Source organism: Heloderma suspectum, chromosome 10 (assembly GCF_057233095.1).
Source record: "Heloderma suspectum isolate Gila_16-S chromosome 10, 16-S_ref, whole genome shotgun sequence".
Classification (NCBI taxonomy): Eukaryota; Metazoa; Chordata; class Lepidosauria; order Squamata; family Helodermatidae; genus Heloderma; species Heloderma suspectum.
Window position 1 is genome coordinate 15,569,766 of NC_139467.1, and position 27,441 is coordinate 15,597,206.

The 27,441-nt window shown below is 48.0% G+C and overlaps 1 protein-coding gene across 1 annotated transcript; it reads right to left on the bottom strand.

Annotated features, from left to right (window-relative positions):
- On the bottom strand, positions 1-26,022 carry LOC146337794 (sialic acid-binding Ig-like lectin 13). The gene is made up of 9 exons (XM_084814358.1): positions 25,982-26,022; positions 17,440-17,557; positions 16,913-17,299; positions 12,900-13,202; positions 11,636-11,686; positions 10,522-10,779; positions 2,429-2,492; positions 2,094-2,258; positions 1-1,455 (listed from the first exon to the last, which is right to left on the bottom strand). The coding sequence occupies exons 2-9, from the start codon at positions 17,498-17,500 to the stop codon at positions 1,428-1,430; spliced, it is 1,317 nt and encodes a 438-aa protein (XP_084670484.1). The 5' UTR covers positions 17,501-17,557; positions 25,982-26,022; the 3' UTR covers positions 1-1,427.
- Between the last annotated feature and the right edge of the window lie 1,419 nt (positions 26,023-27,441).

Consider the following 27,441-nt stretch of genomic DNA (forward strand, 5'->3'; position numbering starts at 1 on the left):
AAATACTTTTTATTCTATTTTTTATCTTTGTAAATGAAATACACAGTACCAACAACCTAGTCAATATCTACAGTTTCCAACATTATAGTATTCTTAGGAGGGCACAGCAATAACGAAAAAGGAAGAAAAGAAAAACAAAGGAAGGAAAAGGAAGAAGAAAGAAAAAGAAAAAATAGAAAAAATAGAAAAAGTTACTTAAAAAGATTAAATTTAAACTCCATTACACACAAACTTCAAATATCATTCTACTTAAAAGTTATACCTATAACATTGCCAATATTACAATTCAGTACAGCATAGATAATCAACCTTACATTTCAATAACGTATCATCAGTCTTATGGCAAGGGAACAAGCCTACAATTCATTTCCAATAACCGATGCCCTTCAGTTAACATATAATAGGAAAGCTTAACAATTTAACCAGCCAAAAATATTACTAATCACAGTCTCATAATAATGATAATAATAATAGTTAAAAAAGGAAGGAAATTAAAAAGGATAAGTAATAATAATAACAAATCACTAATAAATTTTATGCTATCTATATTTTAGATAGCATCATTTCTAAATCTATATAGACTTATATAGATTTATAAGTCTATACAGATTTATTCATGAGAAATGCCGGGTTGGATGAATCAGAGGTCGGAATTAAGATTGCTGGGAGAATTATCAACAACCTCCGATATGCAGACGATACCACCCTAATGGCAGAAAGCGAAGAGGATCTAAAGAGCCTCTTGTTGAGGGTGAAAGAGGAGAGTGCAAAAGCTGGTTTGAAACTCAACATTAAAAAAACTAAGATCATGGCATCTGGCCCCATCACTTCCTGGCATATGGAAGGGGAAGAAATGGAAGCAGTGACAGATTTTACTTTCTTGGGTTCCAAGATCACTGCAGACGGTGACTGTAGCCATGAAATTAAAAGATGCTTGCTCCTTGGGAGGAAAGCTATGGCAAACCTAGACAGCATAGTAAGAAGCAGAGACATCACCTTGCTGACAAAGGTCCGTCTAATCAAAGCTATGGTTTTCCCAGTAGTAATGTATGGCTGTGAGAGCTGGACTATAAGGAAGGCTGAGCGCCGAAGAATTGATGTTTTCGAACTGTGGTGCTGGAGAAGACTCTTACGAGTCCCCTGGACTGCAAGGAGGTCAAATCAGTCAATCCTAAAGGAAATCAACCCTGAGTGCTCATTGGAAGGACAGATAATGAAGCTGAAGCTCCAATATTTTGGCCACCTAATGCGAAGAGAAAACTCCCTGGAAAAGACCCTGATGCTGGGAAAGACTGAAGGCCAAAGGAGAAGGGGACGGCAGAGGATGAGATGGCTAGATGGCATCACGGATGCAATGAATATGAACTTGAGCACGCTCCGGGAGAGAGCGCAGGACAGGAAGGCCTGGCGTGCTGTGGTCCATGGGGTCACGAAGAGTCGGACACGACTGAACGACTGAACAACAACAACAACAACAACAACAGATTTATACATTATAAATCTGTATACATATCTCTGTACACACACAAACAGGAATTTTATTATACAGTATATCATGTCTAATGTAAAAAAAGCAGCCTGACTTTCAAACCTCAAGGGCTGTCACTAATGCAACCACAGGTTCGCTGGTTGAGAGAAGCCCCAGACAGCAAAGTGACTGAGAGTGCCTTCTCCTGTAATGTCCTGGCTCCCCCAGCCCACCCCGGCACAGTAGCCACATCCTTGATCCCTCCAAAAATATACGATGTCAAATCCCTCACCCCCACAGGCTATTAAAGACATCCCACCCTGCTCAGCCCTGCGGCTGCCACAAGTAAATAAATCCCAGTCAAAAATGAGCCAGACTTCCTCCTCTGCCAATCCCTCCACTGGGAAGAGAGGAGAATCACTTGGGGCCATTTGAAAATCTTCCTCAGTTTATGGAATCCACCAGATCCCAATCCAAAGCAAAGAAGTCTTTTGCCTCAGAGATGTACCCAGCTGGCCCAAAGTCATCTGGAATTTCTTCACCATAGCCAGAAGTAGTTCTGCATCAGTTCCAAGGTAATGTCTCTGGCAATAGGCTGTGCTTAGGACCAGAAAGGAAAACTCACCCCTGGGCCGAGGTTACTGTTATTGCTGCTGTTTTCCTCTCTCCTTCTGGGGCCACAGGTGATTGTGCCCTCTGTCTACAGTTTGTCTCTCTCTTTCTCAGTGGATCCTTCCTCTGGGCTGAAAACCAAAATGCGGAGAAAAAGAAGAGGGAACAAAACAAAGCCCTAAAAGAAAATTGTAATGCAAAACAAGACAAGAAAGAAACAAATATACAACGTTGTTAGTTGAGGGATGGGGAAGATGAAACCCCCTTTTCTCATTTCTCCCATTTCTGTCCTGCTTTTCACCCAAACTGGCTTACAGGGCAGATACTGAAATGAAAAGAACAGCTTACTTGATCAAGCACATGCCTAGGATGAAGGCAATTAATGAGCTCCAGTGGCTGGACTCTGTGGGGACTAGAAGAAAAAAGAAACTCCAAATTACTACAGATTTGAGATTTCTGACTCCTGCTTCCTTCCCTCTCCCCCACCATCATATCAAGAAGCAAAACCAGCCAGTGTTAAGCTTTTTTGGTGGGTAAAATGCCAAATTAGCACAGACACACTTGTGCATTTGAACCTTATTTAAGATGACGATTTTCACATCATGCAGTGTGTGAGTGTCATCCTGCAATGATTGAACTGATTGGCTGTGATGTCACTTTGGGCTCTGCAGGCAGAGCTGTTCTATCCCTGTGGCTGCCAATGGCTTGATGACCCTAGGGATGTCCGTCACATAAAAATCTGGTTCTTTTTTCACTTGATGAAGTTCCACGGTCTGTACCACTCACTTTGTGTCTGCTAGCCAAGCTGTGAGCTGTTCCCTGAACTCTGGGAACCTCTTTGCGCACTGGGGGGGGGGGGATTCTGCAATTTGCACAAATCATGGCTGAAAAATCATGGAAAATCCACAAACTGGCTGCAGATCGAGCTGGGTGCCGCAGTGGGTACCGAAATGAAGTCCAGGGGCTGCTCCTCAGGAAGAATTGTCGTACTCCAGCCCCCAAAGAGATTTCTCTAACATCCCTTGTGGGATATACTCTAGAGAGGGGGGTAGGATAAAGGAGTGGTTGGAAGTCAATTCTAGATTCTGTTCCCAAATACACAGATTGAAGTCTTGATGTGGAGAAAGGTGGGAGTTTGGAAATAATCCAATGTTGAAATAGGACAGTATGCAACCTCTTAGTGCTTTTTAATGTTATGCCAGATAATTTGGGAATGGGGTTAGACAGAGAGTGTTCAATATCATAGAATCATAGAATAGTAGGGTTGGAAGGGGCCTATAAGACCATCGAGTCCAACCTCATATCTGAGCTAGTGAATGAGATGCAGGGAGTGAAGAGGGCAAAAACTGTCTCTCTCAAATGTGTGTGTTTTTGTGGGGGGGAGGCACAAATGTTCAAAAGGGAGGTTTTCCCTAGAACTCCTTACTGCAATGGGACATTTGCTGGGCTAAACATCTAGCTCTTCCTCAAGCCAAGGACTCCTTCCATTCATTTTCTAGAGGAAAAGGCTACCAATGTCTACTAGACCTGATGGCTATGTGCCACCTCCAGAACCAGAGGCAGTGAGCCTATGTACACCAGTTGCTGGGGAACATGGGAGGGTGCTGTTGCACTCATGCCCTGCTTGTGGGTTCCTGGTCAACAGATGGTTGACCACTGTGTGAACAGAATGCTGGACTAGATGGACCCTTGGTCTGATCCAGCAGGGCTCTTCTTATGTTCTTATGAGGTGAACAATTGAGTACTTACAATGACGAGGTGGTCCAAAGACTGCCTTTTCCTCCCACTCCTCAAGACTTTAAAAAGCCAAGCCACAGCTTGGATATGGCCTTGGCAACCTGGCTGCTGAGCAAGTTGCAAATCTAGCTCTTAGTGCCCCAGGAACAATGCTGCTGCAAGATGCGTGTGTGTGTCCCTCACTAATTGTACTCTTGCAGGCTTTCTGTGTATAGAATTCTGCCCAAGTAACTGACAGCTGGGTGAAAGCTTCCCTGGGGAAAATTTACATAACAGAAACATGCATTAATTGCATTCACACAACTAACCTCTGTCTCATACATACATGTGTGATTTGCAAGGTGATTTTTGTCAGAACCTTGGCAGGGCAACAAATAGTTACAAAAATTGAAAATCTCTCACAAACAACCACTGGAGGCTGGTGGCTCTGATGTCAGTGGGGTGAATCTGTCTGCTCTGATTTCAGTCAGAACCAGTCAGAACCCTAGGAGCAGTCCAAGGGGCTTCCGCATCTTGGATAGCTCCTTTGGTGTTCATCTGGTTCTACGATCGCAGCAGTGGGGGCTAGTGGCTCCAATTTTGGTGGCTCCATGAATCCATGCTAGATTCATAGCGTTCAGCACCTTGCCTAGCTCCTTTAGAGTTCTGGCTAGTTCTGACTGAAACCCAGAGCGAATTCACTGCCCCACTGACATCAGAGCCACCAGCTTCCATTGCACTCAGCACTCATCTTTCCTCGGCATCTGTCCAAAGACAAACAGTTGCCACTTTCCCTCCTCCCACGGCTATCACCTTGAGCCTCTCTGCTGCCTCCAGCAGCTGGAGATGCTAATGATCAGCTGCCATTTTTCTATATGACCCCTTGCATGTGTGTTGCTTTGCTGGAACTGAAGACCAAAGAAATCAACCTTGTCCAGCATTCTGTTTCCTCCAGCAGCTGGCTCTGAAAAGCCAAGGAAGATACAGTGTAGGTAGGACACTCCTAACTGATTCTGCCATGGTGAAACAGACTCTATAAAGCCAGCCCTTGATGAGGATGTCATGTTTTAGCATGTTTTTCAGCCACAGTAGTGCTTTATGGCAGAACAGCACTTTGCAGCACATTGATCAGAAAAAGACTTGCTGCTTTCAGGCAGTAGTTAGTTCCTGTTTCATAATCTTAAGGGCTGAGCCTGAATGACAAACTGAGGAAAGCCTGTATTGCACCAGTCTACATTTTGCCCTGGATTTTCCAGTTCATAAGGATACATATTTTCTAGTTAAGCACTCTAAAGTGCCTCAGATTGACTTGTTCCTCCCACAATGAAATAGACAAAGATTCCCTCTGTAAGGGGGTGATCTTGGGTCCCCAGGGACAACAGCCAGACTAGGGACCCACCCTCTGATGCAAGAGAGTGAGTGAATGACATGCCTGCCTCCCAAATACTCCAAACAGAATTGATCTACATTGTTCTTGAAGTCTTTCCAGCAATTCATTTCAGTTCCAGCTAACCCAGACTTGAAGATCAGCACTGGTAAAAGTTAACACCAGTTCCATTTTCATAGAATCATAGAATAGTAGGGTTGGAAGGGGCCTACAGGACCATCAAGTCCAGCCCCCTGCTCAATGCAGGAATCAAAGTCAGAGCATCCCTGACAGATGTTCTAACAGTCTGGAAGTTTCTCCTGATGTTCAGCCGGAATCTGGCTTCCTGTAACTTGAGCCCATTATTCTGTGTCCTGCACTCTGGGATGATCGAGAAGAGATGCTGGCCTTCCTCTCTGTGACAACCTTTCAGGTACTTGAAGAGCACTATCCTATCTCCCTTTAGTCTTCTCTTCTCAAGGCTAAACATGCCCAGTTCTTTCAGTCTCTCCTCACAGGGCTTTGTTTCCAGTCCCCTGATCATCTTTGTTGCACTCCTCTGAACCCTCTCCAACTTGTCTGCATCCTTCTTAAAGTGCAGTGCCCAGAACTGGAGGTTAAACACTGAAACTTCAAGGTCAGAACTGGTAGGCTGGGCCCACTGTTCAAATTAACTCTGTCGGCTAGGACCTAGGGTGGCCATGTGTCCTCTTTTACAGAGGACAGTCCTCTATTTGGAAGCTGCCAGAGGACCATCCTTCATGTGAAGGGCTGTCCTATTCAATTCCGGTTTATCTTTAAGAACCATAACATTTGTTGTCCATCCTCATTTAGCAGCAGACTGGGCAGGCAGGCACACAGTTCACCTGGTTATAGTCTTCCACACTAGGGTGAGATGTACTGTATTTCTATTTAAATTATAATAATTATTTCTACATTTGCATCTATACATATGAGTTACCATATTCAAATTATATGCACATTTGTGTCCACTCTTTTTTTGGTGTTGCATTTCCTCTTTTCAGGTGATTACTAAGTGGCCACCCTAGCCAGGCCTATTAGGACCCAACTTGAATTCCACCCCTGATTAGGTCCAACAACATCTCATTTCCTTCACGCTCTGCATATTTTCCTACCCAACTGTTCATATTTGGTTCAGGGTGGGGGGCTTCCATTTTGCACATCACATCAGAATTAGAGGCTTTGGAGGCTCTGTCTTCTCCGTCTATTTATTTGTATTGTGTAACCTTGTGTGGCGTAGCTCCCTGTGGGATGCCTAGAGCACATCCCCTTCTAGCCCCTAAGAAGCTGTCTCAGGGGCTGAGGGCTTCCCACTGAGGGCTGAAGATTGGAGAGAGGACAGGGAGACTAAGGAGGACACACACGGAGAGGTGGGGAAGTAAAAAGAAACCATCCAGAGAAGACTGTGCAGGACAGATCAGCAGTTGCCTTCTGATCCCACACAACAGCCTCTGCCAGGGTGTATGACAGAGCCTGAGGCCTACCTTTGCATCCCCGGACAGTGAAGCCAGACACCAATCAGAGAGGATCTAAAATTTAGGGGCACCTCAAAAGGGAGAAAGAGAAGTGGGGTGGGGTGGGGTGGGGTGGGGTGGGGGGAGAGAACAAAAGAAAATGAGAGAGAGAGAGAGAGAGAGAGAGAGAGAGAGAGAGAGAGAGAGAAGGAGGGGGAATTGAGAAGAGAGAAAGGTGTGGTTGAAAAGAGGTGATGGTTCAGAGATCACCCAGTTAGCTTCATGGCTAAATGTGAACTTGAACCCACATCTCCAGTTCTTAGTCTGATACTCTTTTTACACCACACTTGTTCTACAGCTAACCCCGAGGACCTTTTCTGCAAAGTCCCAAAGGGATCTGTTTTGGATGTCCTCATTCTTTTCAGTGTCTGCATGAGGCCACTAGGCAACCAATCTCATCAGCATGCCCATGATACCGAGCTCCACTTGGCATTTTCAGCTGACTCATGTCCTGGAGTCGTGGCTGGCTAGAGGGATCTGGTGAGCTTCCTTGTCCATCAGTGGATCCTGTTGGGCTTATTTAGGGGTGGTGGCAGCAGGACTCTGAGCAGCACTCCTTAGTTAGGTCTAGGCTCCATTTTAATGTTTTACAATTCCTCCCTCCCCCCATGTAGCGTCACTCCGGATCATTGTGGGAAATGTAAAGGGTGGCTGGAACCAGGTGCCCTCTATTACTCAGAGCACCTGGCCAGAATTATTTTTAAGGGGCCCCCAAGGCAAATGTCACTAGCGGGCCCCGCCATGGTGCTGATGTCCTAGCGGCTGCCCAGGGATGCCAGATGCTGATGCCTGTTCCTGCCTGGAGTGTAGCAGCTTTCCTGGTTATTGGCTGTGATGAGGACTTGGTTGAAGCTGAAGTGAACCCAGATGTGACTGAGGGAATGACTGTCAATGGGCCTTGTGACTGGGGGGCAGGATGTGTGAACATCATAACTGTAATATTGCAGGAGTTCTGGGCATTGAATTTCACCTGAGCAACTGATATCAGTTGGTATGAAGCATCTATGGACTTAGGTTTCACCTTATTCAGCAAAAAAACTCCTGTTCTGTGCCTGTTGGATGCCACAATATCTCTTCAATAAGGGTTTGTCGTAGTAGGCTAATGGGTGGAGGTCTAACACAGCTAATGCTTCTTTTAACCATATGTTTTGGCAATGCCTAATAGTTGCCTCTTTTGATGAGGAGGTTATTATATGGGTAAACCTAGTACTGGAACACTCTTTAATATTTACAGACCACTTAAATTATCTACCTGCTTCCTGGAAGGTAATGCAGGATCAGCGCAAATGGATTCTCCACGCCCTTCTAAGAGCTAAAAGACTGATATTACAGCATTGGAGGGATAAACGCTCACCTCATAATGCAGTGGACTGAGATCCTAACAACGCTTTCAACATTTGGTATACAGACACCACTTGTGAATGGGTACTTATATGGATATTTGGTCTGCTTTTGTTGAAGTTTATGCATAATTCTTAGACATATATATATATATATATATATATATATATATATATATAATGGCGATCACTCGTAACCGAGTAAGATTGTCTTCTGGGGTAGAGTCATAGCAGTGGGTCTGCAGGTGGCTGTGAAGGCCAATTCTGGTCTGGATCCACACAGCCTCCCACAGTGAGGACATAGGTTTCCGGGTGGAAGGCAATCATGGTGAGGATTTGCTTGACGTTAGGGATGGCGGAGAATTCTGCCATGGATTTCAGTGAGGCCAAATGCACTGGCATTTAGACCCCCCAAACCCATGGCAGATTGGCCTCCCCCCGCCCCCCCGGGGAATCCCCCCCGGGACAAAGCTTACCTGGGGTGGATGTTCTGGCGGCTGCGGCTCCGCCGGCGGCCGCAGTAGCTGGTTTGTCGGACGGACGGCTGCTGTGAATGTAAATGGCGGCCGCCCAGGCTGCCATGATAGGCTACGTAAGTATTTACGTAGCCTATCACGGCAAAGGCAGCCACGCAATACTTACGTAGCCTATCATGGCAAACTAAAAAAGAAAAACCGCATACACAAATGGCGGTGGCTATGGTGGCCGCCATTTGCATTCCATTTTTTTCGCTGTTTTAGCCTACGTAAATATTGACATAGGCTAAAACGGCAAAAAAAAGGGAATGCAAATGGCGGCCGCCGTAGCCGCCGCCATTTGCGTCTGCTATTTTTTTTTTTTGTGCTTGCTGTGATAGGCTGCATAAATACTTACGTAGCCTATCATGGCCTCTGCAGGGACGCAAATGGCATCGCTGCGTTAGCCGTAATAGGCTATGTAAGTATTTACGTATCCTATAACGGCTATGATGAGAAGCAAATGGCGGCCGCAGCGCGGCTGCTATTCGCAAGTCAGCACGGACGGCAGCAGGTAAGTGCTCCGTTTCATGCGCTTTTCGTGGGGTGGGGGGTGGGGGCTTCATTCCACCACGGATTTCGGGGGGCCGAATGCACTGGCATGCGGCCTCACCGAGATCTGTGGCAGAATTATCTGACATCCCTACCAGGTTGGGCATGACAGGTACAAAGAATAATTCCATGGCTTGAGGGAGTCAAGAGAGCAAACCCCAATCATGTTTTCCATGCAGTTCAGGGCAAGGGGTCATGGTAAAATCTTATATCCTTCGCAGCAAAGTACCAGGCCAAACCCCCATATTCACCACAGTTGTGAACTCCAAGAATGCCCCATTGCAGCAAGGAGTTCTAGAGTATGCTCCTGTACTCTCCATAATACTCCCTTGTAGTGTGAAATTCAAGGATGAGTTCTTCTAAGAACATATGAAGAGCCCTGCTGGATCAGACCAGCTACGTAGTCCAGTAGTATCCAGTTCCCTGCAGTGGCCAACCACCTCTCTCTGTGAATCCCACACGCAGGACATGAAAGCAACATCCCTCTCCCTCTTTTGTTCTCCAGCAACTGGAATTCAGAAGCATGCTGCCTCTGATGTGAAGGTAGCATTTAGCCTTCATGACTAGTAGCTATTGATAGCCTTCCCCTCCATGAATTTGTCTAATAGCCTTTTAAAACTAGTGGGTTTTGCCATATCTTGTGATAACAAATTCCACAGTTTAATTCTGTGCTGTGTGAATGAGAACTTCCTTTTATCCATCCTGAATCTCCCACCATTCAGCTTCACTGAGGGCTTTTTTACATAAGGCTTTTAACCCGCCACTTTACCGAGGCTTCTGCTTCTGGATTCTTTGTGGGATTAAGATTTTTCTGCCAGTTTTTTCCTCTCTCTTTCTATGTGTTCCATAACACAATCACTAGGTGGTGCTGTGGTATAGTGAAATTGTGCAAATACACCAGGGTTTCATAGTGCTATTCACAAAAATACCAGACTTTCCTCATTAGGAAAACAACACACACACACACAAACATACACACACACATGCTATAATGGTTGCAAACGACAGGAGAGGCTATGGAGGCTGAGGCCATCGTGTAAAGCACCTGCAAACTACCGTGTGTGAGGAATCACAAGCACACAATAAATGCCTCATGTAGAAAGGTTCTCTGAATGACCTGGGATCTTTTGGGGTGCTTCCAAATGAGATTTTTACCACTCTGCCTGATTCACTGAATTTTACAGGTGGTCCAGACGTCGTCGCTATCTACTTGGAACTCTCCCGTGTTTTCCCACTGCGTCTAGCATCTGGACCCTTACTGCAGAGAATCCATTAAGGAGAAAAAGATGGGATGGAATTGCTGCAGTGTCCCTTCTGGTTGTTAGCTCTAGGACCCCTTCCTCTGGAAGCAGCCTTTTGACAGCCATTATGTCTCGGCAATGTCCCTCTGAACAAATCCCAACACTGCCTCACTTACGTGCTAGGGAGAGCCAGATGGTTTCCTCAGTGGAGCCTTCTGCATTTTTTGCCAGGCACTTGTAACTGCCCACATGACGCTGCTCCAGACCGGAAAGCTTCAGTGGATTATCTGATGCGTGCTCAAAAGTCCCTGAGGATTGTGATTCCTTCACCCAAGTCACGCTGGGTAAGGGGTTGCCCTTCACCTTGCAGCATAGCATGACAGAGTCGCCCCTGTTTGCATGGATCTGGGAGACACCTGTAAAGGTTTGCGCAGCTGCAAGAATCCAAAGAGACAGTGAGCTGCTACCGTGGTTCTCAAACTCTGGCATGGCCAACCAGTTCACCCCAGGTCAAAGAAAGAATACCTGTCCACAAATTTCACCAGATGCAAGACAAAGCAAGAAAATTACGCTTGCTTGTGTGTTGACCCTCCAACAATCCCAAATCGCCTGGGATTGTGGTGAATACCTGTTGATCATTAGGGCTGATTTGCTATCCTGGGGAAAATCATGAATTTTTCCCTTCCTGCTACCAGTAGTGTAATTTTAGATAGATTCTGGACTTAACAGTCTTACGGGGGTGGGGGCACTCTTAAGAATAACACTCCACAATCAATTCACCCTCCTTTCCCCTGAGAAGTTACTGGGAAAAGTTATTTCCCTACAGATTGAGATGAAGTGTTTTTTTTCCACTTTAACTGAAGAATGGTTTGGTTTGTTTGGTGGTGCCAACTTATTGGCTTGGGGCTTTAGCCCTTTGGGGAGACACCAGGCAAGGCAAACAGAGAGCAAACATCCCTCCCACCACTATTAGCTGCCCTGTCTACTGCTGCTGCCCTTGCTAGACCTTGAGAATGCAGTGTGAAATTTCACTTCTAAAGGCACCGGCAGTCAAGTCTCCATCCAGTTCCATCCTCTAACATGGGAGGCTACTTTCTCATCCACCCCCCCCCCCCGGATTTGCAACACTCACTGGACCACACCGTCTTTCCAGACACACACTCTTATCTATGGAAGGGTCCGAGGTATTTCTAAAAAAATCTTTGCCTCAAGGAGATGTGGATTAAGCAACCATCTTTATTTTAATGGTCTATATAATTTGGTGGCTATACAGAAACATAGAAAACTTACTTTTATTTATGGGTATAAGCTCCCCGCTGAGCTCTGGCTTCTGGGGTGGATCTGTAAGACAAGAACAAGCCCTTTTGGTGAGTGATGCCCTCCCATTAGGATTCAGCAGAGGGGAGGGAGAGTCACATCCTAGGATCTCTCTCTCTCTCTCTCTCTCTCTCTCTCTCTCTCTCTCTCATGTGCTTTTCTACATGCTCACACTCAACCAGTGCAGGCTGATGGCTCTGATGTCAATAGGGCAGTGAATCTGCTCTGGTTTCAGTCAGAACCAGTCAGAACTCTAGGAGCGGTCCAAGGGGCTTCCACAACTTGGATAGTTCCTTTAGGGTTCAGCTGGTTCTGACTGAAGCCCAGAGCAAATTCACTGCCCCACGGACATCACAGCCACCAGCTTCCACTGCATTCAGCACTCATCTTTCCTCTGCATCTATCCAAAGCCAAATAGTTGCCACTTTCTCTCCTCCCACGGCTATCACCTCGAGCCTCTCTGCTGCCTCCAGCGGCTGGAGATGCTAATGATCAGCTGCCATTTTTCTATATGACCCCTTGCATGTGTGTTGCAGCTTTGCTGGAACTGAAGACCAAAGAAATCAACCTTGTCCAGCATTCTGTTTCCTCCAGCAGCCGGCTCTGGAAAGCCAAGGAAGATACAGTGTAGGCGGGACACTCCTAACTGATTCCGCCATGGTGAGACAGACTCTATAAAGCCAGCCCTTGATGAGGATGTCATGTTTTAGCATGTTTTTCAGCCGCAGTAGTGCTTTATGGCAGAACGCTTCAGGCCAGTGCTTTACAAAAGTGGCTTTACAGCACTTTGCAGCACATTGATCAGAAACAGACCAGCTACTTTCAGGCAGTAGTTAGTTCCTGTTCATCATCTAAGGGCACAGGAAGGGCTGAGCCCAAATGACAAACTGAGGAAAGCCTGTATTGCACCAGTCTACATTTTGCCCTGGATTTTCCAGTTCATAAGGATACATATTTTAAGCACTCTAAAGTGCCTCAGATTGACTTGTTCCTCAATAGACAAAGATTCCCTCTGTAAGGGGGTGATCTTGGGTCCCCAGGGACAACAACCCTCTGATGCAAGAGAGTGACTTGCCTCCCAAATACTCCAAACAGAATTGATCTACATTGTTCTTGAAGTCTTTCCAGCAAGTTATTTCAGTTCTAGCTAACCCAGACTTGAAGATCAGCACTGGTGAAAGTTAACACGCAAAGTGGCCCCTTTGGGACAGGGGGATGGATCTAATGAGTCACTCACAGTTGACGTTCAGCTGGACAGTCTGTGCCATGTACACAGAACTGGGCCCTTTTCCATAGCTGACATTGCAAGTCAGATTCTGACCATGGTCTGCCACTGAGGGCACGAAGTTGAACACAGAGCTGTAAACTTTGGTGCCGTTCGGCAGCACGCCAGAGATCCCGGATGTGTCGTCTTCAGAAATGCCTCCCCAGGTGATGTTTGGAGGCTTCAAAGCACAACTCCCTGGGGCTGTGCAAGTGATATTCACTGGATGTCCTGCCCGAAGCTTTCCCAGTATCTGTATTTCTGGGTTTTCCAGTGCTAAGAAGAGAGGAGGGGAGTCAGTATCTAGCTATGCCCACCACCTCGCCATTCCCTCCCCACCAGTTGTGCTTCATCTCAGACAAACTGGAAGCACAGGTTGGTCTTTCCAACCTAGAATGGAATAAGGGATCCATTCAGTGCTCTATCCATATCCCATAAGGCTAGCTTTTTAGATAGCAGCTCCCAGGAGTGAAGTTTAGGGGCCTTCAACCTGTCAGACTGAGGTTGAAACCAGATTTAGTCATATGCAGTGCGGACCCATTGGGTAGTCATGGGTAATTTATTGAATAGTCATGGCTAATGTCTGTTCCACTGATTTCAATGGGTCTCCTGTAAGGATGACTAAATCTGGATGCTATCTCTGTGATTCATTTTCAGCTCCATCCTTCAATATGGACCCACTTTTATTTTTCCTTTTTTACTATATACATTCTATTGCACTCTCACTCTCTCTCTCTCTCTCTCTCTCTCTCTCTGCATGTACTCTTGTCTTCCGCTTTAAAACATCCCCAGCAGCCTGAATAGGAAAGAGTTACAAAAATTGAAAAGAGGGTGGAGCCGCTAGCGCAATGGACTTCATGTGATCAGGGCATGAGCCGGTTGTGGCTCTTGACTCACCAGTTGAAGACCAATGACATCTAAACTGCATGTCACAGAGGGAATGCCGTGAAACTGCATTAATACTAGAACTGCCAGCTTGCAAACCAGAGCTGCCCAGAGAGTTCACCACCAGCCTGGTGGATAAAGCAGTGGCAACTAACGCCTCATGCCTGTTTTTGCTGGACCTGCAAAGCAGCCCTTAGAAACATATCCTCAAAACATATTAAAGTATTCGACAAAGCAACAACAAAAGTTGTGTATGGTAAGATCAAAACAAATAAAAAGCACTGGGGGGTCGCAAAAACATTAGAAAAAGACAATCCAGTCATTCCAAGTACAATATTCCACATACAGTGAAGTTTATCCAAGTTTATCCTTAATCACGTAATGAAGAAGGAACGGCCCAGTCTTACAACATTCAGTATCTTTCACTTGTCACTTCGGAATGTTTGCATTTGGCTCTTGGATATTATTTTATTGGATGAAATCTTGATGTTAGTTTATCAGATATGTCAAATTCTCTCTCTCTCTCTCTCTATATATATATATATATATATATAGAGAGAGAGAGAGAGAGAGAGAGAGAGAGAGAGAAAGAGACAGAGAGGGGTCTATTTTTAAGGCTTGCCTTTTCCCCAGTTTATTTGTTCACATCTTCAGTTTTGGTTGGTAACCCTGTACTCAAAATTTCATGTACAATGCAGCTTACCCTTCCCCTGCTTGGCTTGTTTATTTTTCCCTGGCACATTTCATCCTCCCCAGCCTGCAATGCAGCCCACTTTGAGTCCCGCTTGATATGGCACAGGGAGCAGAGCGATGGACCATCCAGAGGAGAAGAGAGATGAGAGAAGCCAGAACCGCCTCAGGAGACGAGGCACCAGCAAATTTAAATGGAGAGGGGGAAATCTTTGGGTTGCAACTCGGATTAATAAGCCAATCCCTCTGTCTATATGCACAAAGAGTTTTGCAGGGCAAGGGACTTCAAGCACTCATGCATGTGCACAGTTATCTTCTAAACACATGAGCTCTTCTCATCAGATACATGTAGGAAGGCACCACACACCGCACAAATGAAGGGGCTGTAGATGGTAGTTGTTGTCACTTCAGAAAAAGGTGTAATGGGTTTCTGATCCTTTGTTGTTGTTTAAACCCATTGCTATATTTGTTATGTTGGAAACTTGACATATGTCCTTACCTTTGTAGGTCAGGGTCTCTGGTGCAACAGGCACCTTTATGGAGAAATGTGGCATTTTGAGCAAGAAGCGGGGCATGGAAATTGGGCATTGGTAAGTTATGATGTGTGGGAAAAGAAGCTGAGGAAAAATCTGTGATGGTTCCATGGGCCCAGGAATGAGCAATATTAGCTGCCTTTTAGATTAGAGATGCATGGATTTGAGGACCTTTGTCTCAAAAATGGTCATTTTGAGCTGAACGTTTTCGTCAGGCACTTGCAAAGCTCAAGATCTTTACAGGGGTGGGGTGGGGATGCTCACAGAAATGCAGTGTTTGTCTCACCAGGGACTATAACTACCCATTCAAGACTGCGGAGACATTGTGCCTCCATTGACTTGAATAGGCAGAGTTAAACACTCTGCAGCCCTGAAAATAGTGTGTGTGGGGGGGCGGGGGGAGAAAGCACCCACCACTGAAGACCCTTGGGCCAAGATGGTCTTCACCAGTGGGTTGATTTTTGCCCCTGCGCAGCCATTTTTGGAGCTGCACTCTTTGCAGCCTGAGATCTGGTGGAGGCTGGTGGCTCCAATTTCGATGGGCATGTAAATTCATTCCGGGTTTCTGTCAGAACTAGCCAGAACTCTAAAGGAGCTAGGCAAGGTGCTGAACCCTGTCCCAAAAATAGGTTCAGCACCTTGGATAGCTCCTTTAGAGTTCTGGCTGGTTCTGACTGAAACCTGGAATGGATTCATGGAACCACCAAAATCGGAGCCACCAGCCTCCACTGGTGTGATCCTGGGTGGGGACAGCAGCCCTGACTTCGGGCTGAAAAACTAAGGCAGTCAGGGCCACTGTGCAGGAAGGGGGATGGGCCAGGGTGTGGTGTCTGCAGAATTGAAGCAGGGGAGGTTGCCTGAATGTGCTGTGCTCACCTGGATGCTGTTGGCAATCTTTCAAGCAGGGGCGTTCGCCTATCTGAGCTTCCCTGCATCAGATGCCAGCCCCACCTCTACTTCATATACAGTTGAAGAATGATCTTGAACACACAAGAGGAACCAAGGACTTGACAAGGATAAAAAGAGGGACGGGGCAGATCTTTCAAAGATTAGTTTGAAGGAATCAGGGACGTCCCATCAGGGACAATGTGAGAGGTGCTGAGCCAAAGGATTTCCGAGACTCCTTTGTTGGTTTTGCAAAGAGCGCCTCTACACCAGCCTAAAATCCCACATTTAAAATGGGGCTTTCTGCTTCTGTTTTAAATGCAGAATCACGACGGACTCCCTTTAGACGCGCTTCCTTTCCCCTCTGCCACTTTTCCTCCTTATCTGAGTCTTCCATACGTTTAATTATACAGCCGCTAGATGGCACTGTGGTCTAGTGCCTCTTATTGCGGCTTTTCTTTTTTCATGAGGGAACTCAAGCGAAACTCAAACGCTGTAATTTGATAGCTCATTCTCTCCCATCTTTTTAAAAAATGGAATAAAGGTCATTTAGTGCAGGAGATGCTCTGGAGGCTGACGACATCATCTAAAGGACCTGTGAACTTCCATGCATAACCAATCTCCATAGCAGGATAAAAGCTTCGTATGAAGAAGCCCAAAGGCACCCATGATCAGAGGCCAAGAGGGGCATCTTTCCTTCTTGCTCTGGAGCCAAGAGAAGCTTTTTGCTCCCAAAGCATCTCACTGCACCTTGTTGCTCCTGTGTCTGTTGCACACTGTGGATCATATTGCATGGAGGGGGGGGGGTGATCCGGTCTCATGCTAGTGGCCTTATTCATGTGTTTTAGTATTTATTTGTTTGTTTATTAAATTTCTATACCACCCATTAGATGAAGCTTGGTTTTATTGTTGTCATTTATAGCCCACCCCACCCCAAAGGCTCAGGGCAGATGGGGGCTTCAGCAGAGCCCAGGCATCCTTGCAAGCACTCACGTGTTACGCTCACAGATGGCTGGACAAATCTGCTGTAACTGAATTTTGCTGCAGGTTCTTTCTCCATTCTGAAAAAGTACTTCCTTCCATCGCTTTCCTGGGCATCATTGATGCTGAGGGAACAGTCGCCTTGTTCCAGATCCCCCGAGAGATGAAAGCGATTGCCAGTGTCATCTGCTATGTTTTTATTCCCATCATTGGTGGCCACTGCAGGACTGATGCCAAATCTGCTGCCTTCCTTGTACCAGTATCCATACAGTGTGGCAGTGCTATTGGCATGTAATGGTTCATAAGTGAAACTGCAGGGGATGATGACACAGAGCCCCTCCTGTACTGACACAGCCTGAGGGGCATTCAGTCTATAATTCAGGTTCTGGCACTGGACACCTGCAAAGAGGAGAAGGCAAGAAACTCAACCATCCAGGTAGAGAACAACAGTCCCCTCCCCACCCCATTACTGAAAACAACTGGAGAATCCAGGGAGTAGTGTTTGTTCCCATAGCTCTCTGCCTTCTCCTAGTCCTTACCTTCCCAAAGCAGGCAGGTTGAAACCAGACCAAGACTCAAGACCTCAAGGGAATAGCCCATCTTCTCTTTTCTTCTGCTCCCTGAAACCTCAGCAACTCTGCTGTCAGCTGTAGGATCCTAAGAAACAGAAATAGTGAGGAGGGAAAGGTGGATACAGAAACAGAAAGTAGACAATTTTGAAGCCAGGACACTATCAGACTGTTGACATTTGGTCTGGGATATTAGACTACTTCTTTCTATCAGTCTAGTCTGGAGGACTGATTTTACTCAGCATCTGAATAATTTGACATTTTCACAACAGCAAGACCCAGCCAGGACAAAGAGATGGCCGAGAGAAGATTAAATTATTTAAAACCACACAATAAAAATAACATCTAGTTTAGTCCTTGGTCTCAGAAAATCACAGAAGTGGCTAGTTCGCCACAGGAAGTCATTGTCCTTCTTCAGGTCTTTATCCTGGTGCCCTTGCTATACATGCTAGTTGCCAGTGACCACTAGGCTAGCTGCAAGCAGGCCACACACATATTAACTGGGCCATTTGTCTGGATTCCATATTCCATTGTGCTCTGCAGACTGTCACCACAATACACCCAGTTTTGCATTGCTTGAGTTTTTGGTACTTACTTCGGAGAAATGGCCTTCTCTCTTTCTCTGTATTCGTCCACTTTGGCAACCAGTTCATGCATCTGACAAACCACGTTCTGATCCAAGAGAACTTCTGCTACAATAGAACTGTTGGACTTTGAGGTGCCGCAAGACTGTGTTGTTTTTGCTGTACTGGACTTCACACAGCTACCCTCAGAAACACCCATCAGCAGGGCCAGTGTCATGGGTGGTGCGGCAAGTGTTCTTTAACCTCACCGCTAATGTGTGGTGTGAACCCCAGAGTGGCAACACAGTTATAAGAATGCATTGGCATCACCATAAGATGTGCAACAGATGCTTAAATAATGGGCTCAAGTTACAGGAAGCCAGATTCCGGCTGAACATCAGGAAAAACTTCCGGAGTGTAAGAGCAATACGACAATGGAACCAATTACCTGGGGAGGTGGTGGGCTCTCCCACACTGGAGGCGTTCAAGACGAGGCTGGACAGCCATCTGTCAGGGGTGCTCTGACTTGGATTCCTGCATTGAGCAAGGGGTTGGACTCGATGGCCTTGTAGGCCCCTTCCAACCCTACTATTCTATGATTCTATGCTTGTGCCTGTGTTAAAGTCTTAACCAGAGTTACTCCATGTTTGTTCACTAGCTCAACCTGTCTTGAGGTTGACAGGTATTTAGCAATCTGCTAAATACAGTCTGTATTTAGCAGATTGCAGCCTGTCAGATTGCAGCCTGTTCTGGGAATTGCGAGGGAGTGAAAGTTCCTCCCTGGGGTGTCACAGCTCACAGCCTGTGCTGCTAGCTGATAAGCATTGTACTCCGTGCAGCAACTCTGGATCAGCTGTTGGCACAGTCTCCCTACCTCCGGGAGAGAACGTCCAGCTTCTTTCCAGATAACAGAGTATGTGTATGCCTTCAGGTGATGTGTTGAGTGGAACGTGCTAGAGCTCTGCCTTATGTGTGACGTATTTAGCTGTATAAAAGTCTGCCCCACTGAATATTCAGGGCTCTCTGCTCCTTTGCTGACAGAGCGCCTGCGAGCCTCGTAATAAAGTGCTTTTAGATCCAGAAGTCTTACCCGTGTCTTGTGTGATCCATTGTCCAGCTAGACAATGAACAAGGAGCGTGTTCCACTCATACAACAGTAGGCATGCTCTGGCTCCTGCCAAGGGACCACCCCCCAGCGGGGGCCCACTGACAAGAGCCCCCTGGAGTTTAATAAATTTAATAAATAAATAAATAAATAAATAAATAATCGCCCATCTGACTGGTCACCCAGCCACTCTGGGCGATGTACAACCCACCATAAAACAATTTAAAACAATAAAATTTTACCATAACATTTTTTTTTTAAATACCCTAACCCACCCCAAATGCCTGCCTGAACAACCACGTTTTTAATGCACGACGGAAGCTCATTAAAGAGGGGGCATGACGGAGTTCCCTAGGGAGGGAGTTCCACAGAGTGGGGGCCACCACAGAGAAGGCCCTCTCCCTCGTCCCCACCAGTCTGATGGGACAGAGAGAAGGCCATCTGAGGCTGATCTTGTTAAGCGGCCTGTCTGGTGTTGCTGGAGGCGCTCCTTAAGATAGGCTGGGCCGGACCATATAGGGTTTTAAAGGTCAAAACCAACTCCTTGAATTTGGCCCGGAAAACAACTGGTAACCAGTGCAACTCCTTCAGCACTGGAGTGATGTGATCTCGCCGGCGGCTGCCTTTAATCAGGTGAGCCACCGCGTTCTGTACCAGCTGCAGCTTCCGAACCGTCTTCAAGGGTAACCCCACGTAGAGCGCATTACAGTAGTCTAAACGAGAGGAGACCAGGGCATGTACTACCGATGGGAGCAGATGGTCCGGAAGGAAGGGGCGCAGCCGCCGTATCAGATGGAGTTGATACAGCGCTGTCCGGCTCACAGCTGACACCTGAGCCTCCATGGACAGCTGGGAGTCCAAAATGACCCCCAGGCTGCGGACATGGTCTTTCAAGGGTAGCCGTACCCCATTCAACACCAGGTCAACATCCCCCAGCCTCCTCTTGTCTCCCACCAAAAGTACCTCGGTCTTGTCAGGGTTCAGCTTCAGCTTATTCCTCCCCATCCAGCCACTCACTGTCTCCAGACATTTGGACAGGGATTCTACGGCCAACCTTGGTGAAGATTTGAATGAGAGGTAGAGCTGCGTGTCATCCGCATATTGATGACACTGCACCCCAAACCTCCTGATGATAGCCCCCAGTGGCTTCACATAGGTGTTAAATAGCATCGGGGAGAGGATGGAACCCTGTGGCACCCCACAAGTAAGTGGCCACGGGTCCGAAACCTCCTCTCCCAGTGCTACCCTCTGGTACCTGCTGGAGAGGAAGGACCGGAACCACCGCAATACGGTGTCTCCAATGCCCAACCCCTCCAGGTGGTCCAGGAGGATACCGTGGTCAACGATATCAAAAGCCGCTGAGAGGTCGAGGAGAACAAGGAAGGAGCATTCACCCCTATCCAGAGCCCTCCTCATATCATCCACCAAGGCGACCAAGGCCGTTTCTGTCCCATGCCCAGGCCTGAAGCCCGACTGAAATGGGTCTAGATAATCAGTTTCTTCCAAGTGTGCCTTCAACTGCACCGCCACCACCCGCTCAATCACCTTGCCCCAAAATGGCAGATTTGAGATTGGGCGAAAGTTGTTCAGAACTTGGGGATCCAAGGAGGGCTTCTTTAAGAGCGGTCTTATCACTGCCTCCTTGAGGGCTGATGGCATCACTCCCTCCTCAAGGGAGGCGTTCACCACCGCCTTGATCCCCTCACCCAGTCTCTCTCTGCAGCTCATAATGAGCCAAGATGGGCAAGGATCAAGTAAGCAGGTGGTCGGCCTTACAGATGAAAGCACCTTGTCCACTTCATCAGGAGGAAGAAGCTGGAACCGATCCCACAAAACCAGTTTGCCACAGGCCACCTCTTGCTCACTAACTGTATCCACAGTGTGCAGAGTAACACACCTAATCTGATCAATTTTCTCTGCAAAGTGCCTTGCCAAAGCCTCACAGGAGGCCTTAGAATGCTCCAGTGGTTCCGGAGCCACAGGACCGACCAGGCTCTGGACCACTTGGAACAGCCTCCTGGGGCAGCACTCTGCAGACGCGATGGAGGCAGCATAATATTCCTTTTTTGCTGCCTTCACCGCCACGTGATAGGCTGAAGATATAGCTCTAGCCCATGTCTGATCGTCTTTGGAGCGAGACTTCCACCACCGGCGCTCTAGCCGTCTCACCTCCTGTTTCAGAGCTCGTAACCGCGGATTGAACCATGGTGCAGTCCGAGCCCTGTTCAGGGGGAGAGGGCGTTTCGGAGCCACCCGATCTAATGCCCCAGTGATTGCGGCATTCCAGCCACCCACCAGGGTCTTGACCGAGTGGCCGTTGGCATGCCCCAGAGAATCCCCAAGCGCGTTCAGGAATCCATTTGGATCCATAAGACGCCTGGGGCGGACCATTTTAATGGGTCCTCCACCCCTGTGGAGGGGTTGTGGAACCGAGAAGTCCAACATCACCAGATAGTGATCTGACCATGACAAGGGGGTGGTGGATATACCCCCGACTTCCAGATCACTCCCCGCTTCTCCAGAAACAAACACAAGGTCTAGTGCATGACCGGCTACATGGGTGGGCCCAGTTAGAATATGGTGCAGCTCCCAGGAGGCCATGGTCTCCATGAAGTCCCGAGGTGCTCCTGTGAGGATGGCCTCTGAATGTACGTTGAAGTCCCCCAACACCAGTAAGTTAGGGGACTGTACACACACATCAGAGACCACCTCAAGCACCTCGGCCAGGGAGTCAGTCGTGCAGCGGGGTGGACGGTACACGAGCAGAATCCCCAGACTGCCCTTCGGGCCCAACCTCCAGTACATGCACTCAGCAACCTTGGTCTCCCGGAGAGGGGGTCTGGTGAAGACCAAGGACTCTCGGTAGATAACAGCCACTCCCCCTCCCCGATCCCCAGCCCTCGGCTGCTGTGCATACGAAAATCCAGCTGGACACATGGCTGCAAGGGTTGGAGCAGCAGCCTCGGCCAGCCAGGTCTCCGTAATACATGCCAGGTCTGCACCCTCATCCAGGATCATGTCATGGATGAGGGAGGTTTTCTGGGTAACAGACCTGGCATTGCAGAGCAGCAAACGAAGGCCAGAAGATGGGGTCACGCCTCCCCCAGCCATCCTTTGGCTCTGGACAGGCCCGGAGCAGGGGACAGATACTACACATCTCTCTCTTGTTCCCCTTACCTGGCATGGCCTGCCCCTAGCGCTCCGCCAGCGCCTGCCGCCCAGCCTCGGTATGTTCTGGCCCCCAACACTCCCCCCACTGCCTCCATCAGGTGGACACATGCCCCCTTGCTCCCGCCTATCAGGCAGGCTACCCACCCCTAAAAACACAACAAAATCCCCCCCAACAAAATAAAACAAACAAACAAAACAATTAAAATCCCCTTAAAAATGCCAGGCAGGAGTCCACAGGGAAGGCCTGGTGGCGGTGGTAGTGGCGGCGGCGGCAGCAGACCCAGCAGCAGCAAGCACGCCTCTTCCCCAGTGGTGGTGGTGGTGGTGGTGGCTTCTCCTGCAGGCCCTGGCTCTCCCAGGCCACCTCAGCCAGCCAGCTTATGTAGCCCCTCCAGGGAGGGGCAGGTGGAGCAGCACAGCTGGCTCGGTACCTGGGGGCCTGGTCCTGCAGGGACTGGCGGTCTGCCAGGCAGAAGTCCACAAGGAAGGCCTGGTGGTGGTGGCAGCGGCGGCAGCAGCAGGCCCAGCGGTGGCAGCAGCGGGCCCAGCGGCGGCAGCAGCGGGCCCAGCGGCGGCAAGCACACCTCTTCCCCGGTGGTGGTGGTGGTGGCTTCTCCTGCAGGCCCTGGCTCTCCCAGGCCACCTCAGCCAGCCAGCTTATGTAGCCCCTCCAGGGAGGGGCAGGTGGAGCAGCACAGCTGGCTCGGTGCCTGGGGGCCTGGCGGAAGTTGTTCTTCCTCTTCACCACTGCAACCTGCTTGTTCCCCTGCCTCTTGCTCTGGCCTAGACAACAGTGGTGGGGGGGAGGAGAAGCTGGAGATGCCTCTGCCTGGTTGCCTGCTGGCTCTCTGCCTGTCCAGCACAAATGTGTTAGCAATGATGAGAAAGAGGATGAGGAGCGGTGGCAGCTGGTGGCAATGGTGGTGAGAAGGTACATTCACTGAGGGAGAGGGCCCATTGAAGGGGTCTTGCTCACAGTCATAGGAACATAGGAAGCTGCCTTATACTGAGCGAGACCATGGGTTCATCTAGCCCAGTATTGTCAACACTGACTGGCAGCAGCTCTAGGATTCCTTCCTAGCCCTACCTGGAGAAGATGATGATTGAACCTGGGACCTTCCGCATGAAAAGGAGGGGCTCTCCCACTGAGCCACAGCTTCCCACATCCCTGGTGGAGGTGCTGCTGAAGCCACCAGTTTTGCCTGCTCAGCTTCCCATGGGCTTCCCTCTCAGCAGAAGCTCTGTCATGGACCTGGAGTTGAGTGGCCACCCAGCTCCTGCCCCATGGCAGCACTGTTCCCAGTTCAGCTTGCTCGCTCACAAGGGAAGGGGCAGCCGCCAGGCTCACAGTTTCACTTGCACATGGGTTGGCCTGGTAGATGCAGGACTATTATGGTCTGGGAGCTTGGCAACTGCCCAGCTTCCACCCCATTACAGCACCACCAATTTCCTGGAGATGCTCTGGGAAATCCTGCTTGCAGGGAGGCACACAAGAGAGGCTGGCAGCTGCAGCAGCAGCACCGCTGGGGGCAGGGGGCAAGTGGAAGCATCCAAATGGGGGGAAGAGGTGAAGTGTCGACCCTGATGGGCACTGCTGGCATCCATGGGCCCTCAGCAAATGCTCCAGCATGACAGGTGCCAACAGCAGACCTGTCCACTTGGGTTATGGAATAATCCAATGGCCTTCAGCTCTTGGATTACACTGACCTGTGAAGGTCCAGTGGAAGGGAACATCTTCTCTTCCATAAGCATCCTATGCACACTTTACTACATTAGGGCATTAATGTGAAAATTGTCCCTCAATTGGCAGATAAACAATCCCATTAAGACAAAAGATATGGACAAAGTTGATCTGTGGTTGATGAAAAAGAGGAATGGTCTTACTGTGCTTACTTCTCTGTGTAATAATTGTAAGTATCAGGGTAGTTGCTCAAACCTTTTAAATGTGGGTTTCTCTGACAGTTACCCAAACAAGTTCACAATAATCTGAAGCCTGGGATGAATGCAATTAGAGCTAGTCATCTTCAAAAACCATTTCCACCCACCCAGTTAATCCGCTCCTTCCCACCCACCATCCATCCAGTTAATCCGCTCCTTCCCACCTACATACCCACCACCCACCCAGTTAATCCCCTCCACATTCTTCCTTCTCCCTCTTCCAACTGTCAACTAACATATTCTCACCAAACCCCAACTGACATTCCATGCCCCCTTCAACTCCCCTCTCCCACTTGCCTTAACATTATCAAAGCCACTATGCCTTTGTACACCAGTTGCTGGAGAACATGAGCAGGAGGGTGGTATTGCACTCATGTCCTACTTGTGGGCTTCCAATTGGGGCAGCTGGTTGGCCACTGTGTGAACAGAATGCTGGACATTATTTATTTATTAATTAATTTATTATTTAAATTTCTTAATTGCCCATCTGGCTGGTCACCCAGGACTAGATGGGCATTTGATTTGATCCAGTGTGGCTCTTATGTTCTTATTCCATACTCCAAGTGATTTCCCCCCATGCCCTCTCCTCCAAACACAAATCACAAAATTGGTTCATTAGAGATGCAGACTTGGAGAATGAATTTGCTATTAGTATACAGAGTGAGCTCTTCCTTGAAATAATTTTGAAATACACTCTCTGATGACTAATCTTTTGGACAAGATGTTACAGGAAATCCATCAATGCTTTCAATAGGGACTGTATCTTTTTATCAGTGTGGAGGAGTATTTTTACTCAGGATCTAAAGAAGTTGAGGTTCTAAGTGGGTCCACATTTCATCAAATACAGCAGAATGTCATAGATACCAACTGTAAGATGGGAGGTTTTCTAAAATCCAACTATCAGGTGGCCAATATTTTGGGGACTTGGCTGCTTACTGATGATCTGTTGATGGACATGAATGTCTGGATCTCTGGAGCTTGAGGCCTTTTCAGACATTCTGTGTAAACTGCACATCTGTGTGGGATTAGGTGGCAAAACCTCTCCATCCTCTACACACATTCATTTGAGTTTGAGACAGAGCTGTCATGCATACTAGTGTGCACTCACCTAGGTGTCTCTCCACATCACCCTTCCCCAACCTGTTGCCCGCTAGATGTATTGGACTACAATTCCCATCAGCCCCAGCCAGCAGACAATGAACAAGGACTCTGGAGATCCAGATTCATATCCCCCCTTGGTCATCAGGTTCCCAGAGTGAGCCTGGGCCAGTCATCCCAGGGACCATAGGAAGGCTCACTAAATCCCCTCCTCCAGCCTCCTTCCATCCCCCTCTGAAGCGCCCTCAAAGATGGTCTGAAAAGCCCATATAGTGAAAATAAAGGAGATCAGAGGACGGGGAGGCTAAGATTGCCTCCACTGCTCCTCCTACCCAGCCAGGTTCAGCCTGGCAGGGCATAGGAATCTCAGATGCCTCTGAGTTCAAAGGCTTCCAAGCAGTGAGGGTGCAATCGATAGTATTCCGCCCTAAAAAGCCTCATTCAGCCAACGTTAATCACTTTAAAATCCTGCAATCCTAACACCTACCCCATTGAACACAGGCTTATTTTCCAATGAACATGCATAGGGTTGAGCCATTAGCCCTTTGGAGCTCAGCAACACCCATTTGAAATGAAAGCACTTAGAAATTCCTTACTTTGACTGGATTGTGCCCCATGATAAGATGAATAATCTTACCCCCTTGAGATGGTGGGAGCGTTCTCCCAAACCTTCCAGGGCTCTCTGTGCCAACTTGCTCATCCTGCTCTTATTAGCAAGACCAGAAATGCAGGAAATCGTCTGCCGGAAATGAGGGCAAGAGAAAAGCAGAAGTGTTCCCCAACCATGCATGCAAAGAGCCATCTTTAAATTGCAACATCAATGAACAGTTCAAAATTTGGTAGGGATGGGTGGATTACTCACCCGGTTCCAGTCTGGGGCATCCACTGGGGGGGGGGGAGGCGATCCGTCCCTCCCCCCTCGGATTCCTCCCTGGCTGGCTGCAGCCAGACTTCTGGCCGCTATTGCTGCACTGCGGATGCAGATGGAGGCCGCTGCGCCGGCCACCATTTGTGCCCATGCCTTAGGCCATGATAGGCTACGTAAGTATTTCCGTGAATTTCCGTGGCGGAATTCTCCAACATCCCTAAAATTTGGTCTACAACATCTTATGCTATAAGAAGTGTTAATCCACAAGATCTTATGGTGTAGTAAATGTAGTAGACTTTAAGGTGCCACAAGACTCTTGGCTGTTTTTGCTTCAGGAGATGGTACTCGTACTCCAGTACATCTGGATGGCACCAGATAGGGGAAGTCTAATTTATGGCATCTCATAAAGTATCATCATCTGCTAGTGGGGCCATATGATTTGCAGTGGTCCAAGGCTTGTGCTGGCATATAAACCCTGGTTCCTAATCTTCACTCATTTGTTTTGGCCTACACACATGATGATCATCCTCCCCATCAGTGAGTCTACCCTCTCACTGCCATTCTCACCAGCTACTCTTGCTTCTCATCCCCTTTCTTATCATTGCCATCATTTGCTTGTTTGTCTGGCATACAGCCATTGAACAAGTATGCAGCAGCATCACCTCCTCTTCCTTCTTACCACCAGTATTGTTTGGGCCAGAGAGAGAGAAAGAGAGAGAGAGAGAGGCAGGTGAACAAGCAGGTTGCAAGGGTGAAGAGGAGGAGCAAGTCCAGGGTTTTTTTTGTCAGTGGGCCCCAGTTGGGTTTTGGGCCCTCGGCAGCTGCCCAGCCATGCCTACCCTTGCTGACAGCCCTGAGCCTGAATGTGGTTTAGGGCATCTCCTCAGCTGATCTTCATTCTTTCGTCTACCAATCTTGCCCCTTCCTAATCCTTCCCTTCTCTCTCCTCGTAGGGCTAACTGCATGCTTCTTCTTCTTCTTCTTCTTCTTCTTCTTCTTCTTCTTCTTCTTCTTCTTCTTCTTCTTCTTCTTCTTCTTCGTCATCGTCTTTCCTGACAGCTATATGCCTTTAACAGCATAACAGGCAGAAACTTAGTAGATGCAGGGTTGTTTTTTTTTCATAGAATGGAGATGCGATGATGGAGGAAGTTGAACCTGACAACTTTCTGTGTGTCATGCAATCTGTTGAAAGAGCAGATCCTCTGTAGGGATAACAGTGGCAACAACCC

Bases quoted from the DNA above. Each gene is read 5' to 3' on its own strand.
- LOC146337794 (XM_084814358.1), bottom strand. From the start codon at position 17,500: ATGGGCTATTCCCTTGAGGTCTTGAGTCTTGGTCTGGTTTCAACCTGC. The intron at 17,300-17,439 runs GTAAGGACTAGG...TCCTCTTTGCAG, and splicing joins AACCTGCCTGCTTTGGGAAG to GTGTCCAGTGCCAGAACCTG. The intron at 10,780-11,635 runs GTAAGTTTTCTA...GGATTCTTGCAG, and splicing joins GCTTATACCCATAAATAAAA to CTGCGCAAACCTTTACAGGT.